Raw genomic sequence first — 12,157 nt, forward strand, 5'->3', positions numbered from 1 at the left:
TACCGTACAGTGCGATATTGGTTTCTGGAGTAGAATTCAGTGATTTATCATTTACATACAACACCAGGGCTCAGCACCAGTGCCCACTTTACTACCCATCACCCATCTAGCCCATCCCCCACGCTGCTCCCTCCATCAACCCTCAGTTTGTTCTCTATCATTAATAGGCTCTTATGGCTTGTTTCATTCTCTTCCTTTTTTCTGTTTCTCTTCCCATATGTTTGTCTGTTTTCTTTCTTAAATTCTGCATATGCATAAGATTGTATGATATTTGTTATTCTCTGACAGACTTATTTCACTTAGCATAATACATTCTAGCTCTATCCACATCATTGCAAATGGCGAGATTTCATTCTTTTTGATGGCTGAATAATAAGGTTAGTGTCTGATATTTGTTCTTAGCCTGGATGGTTTCTTCCAGCTTTTTACTCCTGGGTTCTCCCCTGTGAACTAGCTGCTAAGTCTAGGCTGTATCTTCATTTGCTCCATGATTCTAAAGGTGGAAAGTCTTTCCCCACAACCTCCATTGTTCTTAAGGGTGTTCTACACGTGAACTTCATATTTAAATTTACTGTATTCTATTTGCTTTCACTTTACCTCATCAACTTTTTGTACCTGTTATTCTTATTTTCTGCTTTCTTATGCATGACTATAGGTATATTTTATGATTCAATTTGATTTCTGCTTTGTTAACTATAACTCTGTGTTTAAGTTTAGTGGTCGCTTTAGGGCATATAGTATTCATCTTTAATTTATCACAGTGTATTTTAAGTGGTATTATATAATTTAATATATAGTTTTAAGAATCTATGATAACATTATTTCATTTCCCAGATGGCCTTTGTGTCACTGTCATCCTTTACTTCTGAATTATATTATAAATCCCACAATATTGTTATGATTTTTCTTTAGGTAGTTTATTATCTTTTATTTTATTTATTTATTTATTTATTTATTTTCAAAGATTTTATTTATTTATTTGACAGAGAGAGATCACAAGTAGGCAGAGAGAGAGAGAGAGGAGGAAGCAGGCTCCCTGCCGAGCAGAGAGCCCGATGTGGGACTCGATCCCAGGACCCTGAGATCATGACCTGAGCCGAAGGCAGCGGCTTAACCCACTGAGCCACCCAGGCGCCCAGTTTATTATCTTTTAAATAGTTTTAAATGATAAATAAATATTGCATCTTTTCTAGAATTACCATTTCCGGTGTTCTTCATTCCTTTGAGTAAACCTAGATTTCCCTCTGGTGTAATTTTCCTTTTCACTGAAGATTTCGTTTAACTTTTCTTATATAGGTTTGCTGGTGATGAATTCCTTTTATATTTCTGAAATATTTTTCACCTTTTCTTTTGAAAGATATTTTTTCCTGGATGTAAGTTTCTACACTGACATTCCCTCCCCTCTTTTCTGTTCTTTAAATATGTTTCTTAACAGTCTCCTTTCTTGCATTGATTCTATAGAAGGTCTTCTGTATTTGTCTTTTCTCTCTGACTTAATGTGTCTTTTTTACTCTGTTTTTAGAGATTTTCTGTCATTACTTTTAAGCATGTGTCTTGGTGTGATTTTCTCAGTTTTTATTGTGCTTGGAGTGTATTGAATTTATTTAATCTGTGAGTTTATTTTTTAAAATTAAATTTGGAAAAAATTAGCCTTTTTTCATTTAGTTATTTCTTACATTCTACCCCACTCCTTATCTCCTTATGGGGTTTAATCACACATGTATTAGGCTATCTGAAGTGGATTTATGGCCCACTGATGCACTATTCTTATAGTTTTTGTTTTCTTCTGTGTTTGACTGAGTAGGTTGTATTGCTAGTTTCTCAAATTCACCAATTGTCTTTTTTTTTTTTAAGATTTTATTTTATTTATTTGAGAGAGAGAGACAGTGAGAGAGAGAATGAGCGAGGAGAAGGTCAGAGAGCGAAGCAGACTCCCCATGGAGCTGGGAGCCTGATGTGGGACTCGATCCCGGGACTCCAGGATCACGCCCTGAGCCGGAGGCAGTTGTCCAACCAACTGCGCCACCCAGGCGTCCCACCAATTGTCTTTTTGCAATGTCTAATTTACTGTTAGTCTCATTAAGTGTATTATTAATTGAAGACATTGTAGTTTACATCTCAGAAATTGTATTTGAATCTTTTAAATCTTCTATGTCCCCATTTATTATGTTTTTCTATAGTTTTTCTGAAGATTTAGAATATAGTTATAATACCTGTTTTAATGATCTTGTCTAATTTTATCATTTTTTGTCATTTCTGAGTTTTGACCCATTTTTCTCACTGCAAAATATGAGTATATTTCCTACTTTTTTTTGCATGTCTAGTATACAAATTATGCCTGGCATGGGAATCATTTTAAGATTCTATAGTTGTCTTAAAGAAAATAATAATGTTCAACAGCTTTTAGGGAAAATGAGCTGTTCTTGGTTATTCTACTGGTTTCTCATAGAACTTTTTTTTTTAATTTTGTTTATTTATTTATTTGACAGACAGGGATCACAAGTAGGCAGAGACACAGGCAGAGAGGAGGAAGCAGGCCCCCCGCTGAGCAGAGAGCCCGATGTGGGGCTCGATCCCAGGACCCTGAGACCATGACCCGAGCCGAAGGCAGAGGATTAACCCACTGAGCCACCCAGGTGCCCTCTCATAGAACTTTAACAGAGGACAGGAGTCAACAAAGACTGAGGATAAAGATGTAGAAAGATTGAGATGAGAAGGAACGAGGTGAAGGAAGTCTGATAGGATGGTGTTTCCCTTTTCAGGAAGGTATGAGGCAAGGCTGGTACGTATGAGAAAGTTAGGCAGAAAAGGAAGGACTTGAAGAGTATGAAGTACACTCAGGGCTACAGCTGGGAAATAAGGACTCAACCAAAAATCGGTAATTAGATTGTTTTAACAGTTGGTCCTAGCTGAGGTTAGGGCATAGGGCCTGGGAAGAGTGGGCTATGGTATTGCCTAGGCAGGACTCCCCATGGCATTCAGTAGATCCCTAAGTTTATTACAATTTTCCAAACATCTCCTTGCTGAAAGGCCTACCCTTTCTGCTCTGTCTCACAACACAGCCCCTACTATCTTTCAGTCAGTCATTCTTCAACTCTGTCTGGTACTCTTGTCTGTCAGATGGCAGCTCTTGGTGATTACACATAATTTTTCAGTTCTACCACTCTGGGACTCTTGATACTATATAAGAATGTTAGAACTCTTAAATTCACTTTCTTACTTTCTTCTTTGAACTTTCAGTGTAGATCATTTGCCTGTTTCTTTTACCTTCCGTTTACCTTTCCTTTCCTTCCTGTATTCTCCTTTCCTTTTTTGAGTCTTTGTTTAAAGGAGTAGAATAAATTTCACTCTGACTTGCCAGTCTTTTTTTTGTAAATTGTCCTATTTAGTTTCTTCTTGTATGTTTATGGAAGTAGTTATTTTTTCCCCAAAGATTTACTCTCCCTTTTTCCTATATGACTTCCCAGCTTGACTACATTTCCCTTGTAGCTAAATAGGCAATATAATTAAATTTTTGCCCATAGACTGTGAGCAGACGTTATGTGTGCAAATATGCCTCACGTGCTTGAAATAAATTGCTTTCCTAAGGCTTCCTGTCATTTTTCTTCCTAAAAGCTGAAATATGGAGATTGTGGAATCTTTCGTGAAGTTGAAGACAATAATGGCCTAGGAAATCAAGAATAATTGACTTGGAAGGAACTGGATTCCTTAATGAGATGGGGCAAGTTTACCCCATCAGTCTGGAAACTACCCCACCACTCATACACACTTCAGATTATTGAGAAAAGAGAAAATATTAAGTCACCATATATTTGGGTTTCTTTATTATAGCAGTTAATTATAACAGTTGAGTCTTTAATTTAACTAAATTTAACACATTTAATTTAACTTTAACACATTTATTCATGAATGGTGGCATATCATTAACATACATAATATTCCAGGAAGGAAATTTTTGTTTATGTATCTTTTATTTTGTTGAAAAAAGTATAGCCTTATTGGGTGTAGTGCTGTCAGGGCACAATCTTTCTGTGTAATTGTTTCCATATTAATAATAATAAATTAAATTAAATAACCAAATTAATAATCCATAAAAACAATAAAAATGGAGTCCTGAAAAATCCTGAAGTAGATATTATTATTCGCATTCCATAGATTAAAAAATTGAATTCAGAGAGATTAGAAGACTTACATAAATTCAGGGTACCTGGGTGGCTCAGTTTGTTGAGCATGTCTGCCTTTGGCTGAGGTCATGATCTCAGGGTCCTGGAATTAAACCTCCTCATTGGGCTCCCTGCTCAGCAAGGAGTTTGCTTCTTCCTCTCCCTCCGCACCGCCTCCCCACTTGTGCATGCACACGTGCTAGCATGGTCTCTCTTTCTCTTAAATAAATAAATAAATCTTTTAAAAAAAGACTTACATTAATTTACACAACTACTCAAGTAACAGATCTCAAAGCCATTTGTGAACTATTTACTTTAGTGTTTATTCTAAGTACTTCACACTGCTTAGTAAAATTAGAAGTGATTGAATTACTTTAAATGCAAGCTGGTGCAACACTCTGGAAAACAGCATGGAGGTTCCTCAAAAAGTTGAAAGTAGAGCTACCCTACAACCCAGCAATTGCACTACTGGGTATTTACCCTAAAGATACAAATGTAGTGATCCGAAGGGGCACATGCACCCGAATGTTTATAGCAGCAATGTCCACAATAGCCAAACTATGGAAAGAACCTAGATGTCCATCAAAAGATGAATGGACAAAGAAGATCTGGTATATGTACACAATGGAATACTATGCAGCCATCAAAAGAAATGAAATCTTGCCATTGGCAGTGATGTGGATGGAATTAGAGGGTATTATGCTGAGCAAAATAAGTCAATGAGAGAAAGACAATTATCATATGATCTCCCTGATATGAGGAAGTTGAGAGGCAACGTGGGGGGGTTTGGGGCTAGGAAAGGAATAAATGAAACAAGATCAGGAGGGAGACAAACCATAAGAGACTCTTTTTTTTTTTTTAAAAAGATTTTTTTTATTTATTCATTTGAGAGAGAGAGACAGTGAGAGAGAGCATGAGCGAGGAGAAGGTCAGAGAGCGAAGCAGACTCCCCATGGAGCTGGGAGCCTGATGTGGGACTCGATCCCGGGACTCCAGGATCACGCCCTGAGCCGAAGGCAGTCGTCCAACCAACTGAGCCACCCAGGCGTCCCAAGAGACTCTTAATCTCACAAAAAAACTGAGGGTCCTGGGGGTAGGGGGCTAGGGAGAGCATGGTGGGGTTATGGACATTGGGGAATGTATGTGCTATAGTGAGTGCTGTGAAGTGGAATCCTGGCAATTCATACACCTGTACCTCTGGGACTAATAATACATTATCTGTTAATTTAAAAATTAAAAATAAATAAATAAATAAATAATAAAAAGGGATTACTTAAAAGAAAAATAACAAACCCATTTAAGTCTCCACCCAAACTAATCAGTCACTTAATCAACAACTATGCATTGTCAGCAATATTCAGGACCTTTTCATAGGGAAGAAGGTAATAGTCCTTTCTAGCCTGTTCTCTGCTCATACAGAAGAACATGTATATATAAACAGGTGCCACACTGGGGAAAGGGGAAGTACAATATGACCAAGCCCTTTTTATGTTTTAGATACTGCAATAATGAGGTAAGTCTTATTATTATAATTGAAAGTCCTGGAGAGGTTAAGAGACTTGTGCCAAGTCACACAACCAGTAGCTTTCAGGCTTGGGATTTGACCCTAGGTCTGTGAAGACTCCAAAAACTGATGTTATTATCACTAAAGCTTGTGGGGGAGTCCCTAGATGTGACTGAAGTTTACCAGAGGGTAATTATTTCCCTCCAGGAAGTCAAAGAAGCCTTGGTAGAGTTGTTAGAGTTAGATCTGGTTGGGATTTAGATAGGGAGAGAAAATATGAAGACAGGGAAAGGGAAGATAGCTTGGTTAGGGAGCCAAGGTGTGAGTGAAAGATGGTGAGGGGGCCAGCGCTGTTGGTAGGGAAGGTTTATGCTGGCGAACATGGGGACATTTGCTTCATGGCTCTAGATTTCCATGAAGGGAGTCTAGAAATGCCAGCTGCCTTCTTGATACCCCTCCCTTCCCCAGCCCAGTCCATATCTGTGAGGTCATTATTCTGGGCACCTGAACCTGGGTTTGGATTGCCCCAGGTTCTGTGAACTAGGACAAAGTTTTGGTCCTGCTCTCTGTCTAAACTCACACCCTTTTATATACATTTGGATCAGAAATCTGAACTGGCCTTTGTCTGAACACTAGTGACAGCCAGGCACCCAGCAAGATGGTACTTAATTGCTCCTTCAGGGTCCACTTAGAATAATAGCCGAGAACAGGTGTCCCCAGGTGTCTCCCATTGGCAGTGACAAACTTTGCTGAAGATGAGTCACAAGTTCTTGGCAGGATTAGCTTAAATAGGGGAAGAAAGCTTTTTATCTAGACTGATCTTGTCTTAGATTGCATACTGCTTCAGTGTCACCCTGTTTCCAACGTCAGTAATCATTGATGGCGAAAGATGGCGATACATAAAATCCATTAGCTCCACAAAGGTGAAGAATTTTTTTCAAGGTAATTAAGAGTATTGTGAAGATGGCTCATTCTGTTGGGTGATATAAATGGATGAGAAACATTCTGCTCATAGTTCTAAGTATGCTTAATTTTTATCATTAACTATAAGACCTGATATTTTTCATTTAGCTGACCTATAACCATTAACATTTATAGATTTATCACTCTGTATTATTACTGTTTTTTTTTGCCTAAAAACATTTTTTTAAATTTCTTTTCAGCATAACAATATTCATTGTTTTTGCACCACACCCAGTGCTCCATGCAATCTGTGCCCTCTCTAATACCCACCACCTGGTTCCCCCAACCTCCCCCCACTTCAAAACCCTCAGATTGTTTTTCAGAATCCATAGTCTCTCATGGTTCACCTCCCCTTCCAATTTGCCTCAACTCCCTTCTCCTCTCCATCTCCCCTTGTCCTCCATGCTATTTGTTATGCTCCACAAATAAGTGAAACCATATGATAATTGACTGTTTGATCACTAAATGAATAGACTAACTAAGATGCAAAAACTGGCTGAGAGTTAGGGTTTGCATTCATACCTCAATCATAATAGTAACCATATAAATTCTTTGTTGATTTCTCTTTTTCTTGACTTTCTTTGGACATTCAATAAGGTGAGATTTAGTGGGACAACTAGCAAATTACGTAGCAAAGAATTCTAGGCTGGAATCCCAAAGTCCTGGGACTAGACACTAGCTTTGTCACTAATAGTCTGTGTGATTAGGGTAAATCACTTGGATGCCTCTGTGATTTTACAAAAAATGGGATGGACTGGGTTGTCTTCAAAGAATATTTCATATTTAAGCCCAAACATTTGATATTTTGGCATTTTCTGATTTTTATTTTTCTGTTCTTAAAATATTTTTGCAATAGGAATATTCATATGTAATAGATGAACATTGGATTTATTATATGGTGTCTGAAAGTTCTCAAACTTCTTTAGAGATAAAATTAATAGAAGTATTCAACTTCCCCATTATTAATTGAATACCTTACAATAGCAACAATTCTTCACTTTTGAAATTATGAACAATAAATTGGAACTAAGATAAAATTTCATTAAAAATCGTCTTTCACAAAAATCTAACCTATCTTTATGAAAAATGAAGTGAAATGAACATTTTAATTTCAGGGATTTGAGGACACTTTGTGCTGTTTCTTTAAAGTAATCAAGTCATCCAAGATGCATTTTTATTTTTTTTTGAAAATTTTTTTTTGAAGCTGGAGGGTCTGGTAAGCATGGAAAATTATCACTGTTTAAATGTCCTATCACCCCACATGTGGAGAGTCATGAAGTCTGCATGTAGTACATTTTTAAACTTGGCAATTGGTACCTGAAATCTTTTCCTTTTTCTTCACACCTTTGGTAATAATTCTATAATGCTTGATGAGGATAAAAGCCAATGCCCTATGGACCTCAGGAGAGAAAGGTTTTTTTGTTATTTTCAGAACAGGAAGTGACTGACTGAAGTCCAACAGAGATTTTATGCTCATTCTCACAGAAAGAATCTTGGCTTCCAAATTCTTTGATCTTCCTGTTGACCAGTTGGATGAGGAGACTGTCCACCTGCCGTGGAAATTACAGTGAGAGGGTAATTATCTGGGGTAATTTGTTCCCTGAATGTGAATCAGTTTGTTGACACTTCCTTGTGCTGAGCACCTGTTCAAAACTTCCATTTAGGTTTCAGTTATTTATTTTTCTGTCCTCACTTTGGAGTTAAGAGAAAGGTTGGATATAAGGTTTCCTTCCTAATAGGTTCTTTTGGTACTCCAGTCATGCTGTGTGATCGACCCACACACTGCTGCTCAGTGTTTGGTGGTGGAGGTGTCTGTCTCCTCTTCGGTGTGGCTACAGCCTTAAGAGTGTCTGGCTTATAATCTGTGTGGCGGAGTGGACTGTGAGGGATGACTGGGGGTGTCAGGTGGTTAGAATCCTAGGGAGGCAATCAGTGGTAAGTGGAGAAACCTTACAGGGGGACATCCATAGGGCAAATCCAACATTGTCCCTTTTCAGCCTGCTTCAGCTTTTCAGTCTCACAGTGGTCCCTGGAGTTAAACAGGAGTCACCCACCAGACTATGTTGAGGAACCAGTAAAGTTCCAGGAGAGCAAATAAAATCTCCAGATCTCCAACCTGAGCTGTACAAAAATAACATTCACTACTTTTGTCCCAAACAAATATGAAATAAGTTAAAACATATTGCATTTGTTATCTCTGGCAATGTGATGGGGCTGGCCTGATACCTTGCTGCTGGGAAGACGCAGATGGAGTTCTGTCATTTGCATCAGCTTTGAACAGAATTTGTACTAAAACAGCCTATTGCTCTGAGTCAGAGAAATTTTATGCTCTTCTATTCAAAGAATCATTTTCACCTTACAAAGTGATGACATGACTTGATCATAGGTATTTAGTCATCTTGTATAAACCTTTTTTTTTTTAAAGATTTTATTTATTTATTTGACAGGCAGAGATCACAAGTAGGCTGAGAGGCAGGCAGAGAGAGAGAAGGAGGAAGCAGGCTCCCTGCTGAGCAGAGAGCCCAATGCAGGGCTCGATCCCAGGACCCTGGGATCACGACCCGAGCCGAAGGCAGAGGCTTTAACCCACTGAGCCACCCAGGCGCCCACTTCAGTGGCAAATATATTTATTGAAGTTTGACAAAACAAACAAACAAACAAACAGAATTCTTAATTGAAAATGAGCATCTTTCTTAAATGAACGCTTTTAATGAATAGAGAGTTGAAAAGAAGGGAAAAGCAAATGTGGTACCATGCTGATTTCATCTTAAGCAGAATGTGCAGTGTGTTGAGAATAGAAATCACTCTGCTTTTATTACTACTGGACTGTTCCTTCTATTATTTCAACAAACATATCTGGAGAACAAGAAGTGGTGCTCAGAGATGAATGAGGCAAATGCCTCAGTCTTAGAGGATCATACCGTGAAGTGATGTGCAATGGGTTCTAGGATAGAAGTCAGTACAGAATCCTGAGGGGCCACAAAGGAGAGAGATTTATCTTTATTTCTAGGGAAGGGATGTTAGAAAAGGTGAGAGATGATGATAGACCTGGTTCATGAGAAAGAGAGCATTTCTGGCTGAGGGAGCTGCAAGAACAAAGCCACAAAATCTGGCCAGACTGGAGGGTCCTGGGTGTGGCTGGAGCTTTGGCTTTGAGGAATGAGATGAGAGGGAAGATAATGTCTGGAGAGGAGGTGGATCCAAGGTACCAGCTGGGGGCATTTGTTTTGTCAGCCCTGACTTTTAGAAAGGTTATTAAATGGAAAAATCAGAAAATACAGAGAAGCAAAGGCAAAGAAATGAAATCAAGTACAATTTATCCCCACTATTCAAATTCTGTACTGCCATTCACCTGTTGTTTTTTGCTCCAGGTGTGTATACAAACATAAGATTTTTTTCTTAAACTCAAAATGAGATCCCTTTGTATACACTACTTTTAAGTTTTCTTTCTTTATACTTTTGAATTCTCTTCATTCTATTTTTTCCCCAATTTATTTATTTTCAGAAAAACATTATTCATTATTTTTTCACCACACCCAGTGTTCCATGCAAGCCGTGCCCTCTATAATACCCACCACCTGGTACCCCTACCTCTATTTTTATAAGCATCAGTAAAACCCTTCTAAAGCACCATTTTGATAGGTATAGAGCATTACGCTATATTAATACATCATAATAATACAACATATAATATAATATACATCATAATTTAAATAACTATTTAAAAGTATAGTTGCTTTTGCATTTTCAGTATTATAAATATTTTAAGTATTATATTATGTTATAAATATAAATATATATTATAAATATATATAAATATAAAAATATTATAAATATTTTCAGTATTATAAATAATGCTGTGATGACACCTTGAAGATGATCTTAATTATTTCCTTAGGCTAAATTCCTAGAAGTGGAGGTTCTGGCTCATATTGAGTATGAATTTTAAAAGGCCTGCCTCTTGGCACCCATGCAATTGTTCGTCAAAACCAGGTTTTTCAAACTTTGCCAAATCATGGTTCATAAAGATTGGATTGTTGATTTAACTTGCATTTCTTTGAGGTTGAATGACACTTTATGAATTTAATTGGCCATTTATACTTACTTTTTATGAGCTAAATGTTCATGCCCTTTGCCTAATGTCCTATTGGCATGTTTCTCTTCCTTTATAAATCCCAGTACATCTGTCTAATATTTCTCATGGCATGGTGTCAGGTATGAATCAAATGATAGCAGCCTGCTTTAGAATACCTCTCATTTCTCTCTTTAGCCTGGAAATCACATGAAGCTGTGGGTAGAGATTCACCTGATAGTCCTGGAAACCCCTCTCAGCCCAAGAACCATGAATAACCAGACACTAGTAACAGAATTTATCCTGCAGGGCTTTTCAGAGCACCCAGAATACCATGTGCTCTTATTCAGCTGTTTCCTCTCCCTCTACTCTGTGGCTCTCATAGGTAATATTCTCATCATTTTGGCCATCACCTTCAACCCTGGGCTTCATACCCCCATGTACTTTTTTCTCTTCAACTTGGCTACTATGGATATTATTTGCACCTCTTCCATTATGCCCAAAGCGCTGGAGGGTCTGCTGTCAAAGGACAGCTCCATCTCTTATGGGGGCTGCATGGCCCAGCTCTATTTCCTCACATGGTCTGCATCCTCTGAGCTGCTGCTCCTCACGGTCATGGCCTATGACCGGTACGCAGCCATCTGCCATCCTCTGCATTACAGCACCACAATGAGCAAGGCATTCTGCTGCAAGCTGGCTATAGGTGTATGGGTGCTCTGTGCCTTCAACACGGCCATCCATACGGGGCTGATGCTACGGTTAAATTTCTGTGGCCCCAATGTCATTACCCATTTTTTTTGTGAGGTCCCTCCTCTGTTGCTTCTCTCCTGTAGCTCCACCTATGTGAACAGCATCATGATTGTCCTGGCTGATGCGTTTTATGGCATATTGAACTTCCTGATGACCATCGTGTCATACGGCTTTATCATCTCTAGCATCCTCAAGATGCGGACTGCAGAGGGGAAGAAGAAAGCCTTTTCCACCTGCTCCTCCCACCTGATTGTGGTGTGCATGTATTATACTGCTGTCTTCTATGCCTACATAAGCCCAGTCTCCAGCTATAGTGCAGAGAAGAGCAAGTTGGCTGGCGTACTGTATACTATGGTGAGCCCTACACTCAACCCCCTCATCTATACTTTGAGAAACAAGGAGGTCAAGGCAGCCCTCAGGAAGCTTTTCACCTTCTCCAGAAATTAATTGCTGTCTTCTGAAGCTTTTGTCAGAGACTACATGTTGAAGTCCACAGTGGTTTCAGAGACTCTCCAGTGAATAAGGTTTTGGAAGCTACCACTAATGACTCAGTGTGGTTACTAATAGATTCTCTAATGACTTGAAGAGCCATTATTGTTATTCATCTCGCTTCTTGTAATCTTGTAATTTTTATATTTTCTACATTTTATAATGATTTAAAAAATAAAAAAACATTTAAATGAGCATTGAGTGATTAAAAACACA

The 12,157-nt window shown here is 38.4% G+C and overlaps 1 protein-coding gene across 1 annotated transcript; it reads left to right on the forward strand.

Moving 5' to 3' along the window:
• The first annotated feature begins 10,912 nt into the window (after positions 1-10,912).
• On the forward strand, positions 10,913-11,899 carry LOC122898957 (olfactory receptor 13A1). The gene has a single exon (XM_044236613.1). It carries the CDS (start codon positions 10,913-10,915, stop codon positions 11,897-11,899), a length of 987 nt encoding a protein of 328 aa, XP_044092548.1.
• Positions 11,900-12,157: the final 258 nt, after the last annotated feature.

The sequence above is a fragment of the Neovison vison genome, chromosome 2, assembly GCF_020171115.1.
Source record: "Neovison vison isolate M4711 chromosome 2, ASM_NN_V1, whole genome shotgun sequence".
Taxonomy (NCBI): domain Eukaryota; kingdom Metazoa; phylum Chordata; class Mammalia; order Carnivora; family Mustelidae; genus Neogale; species Neogale vison.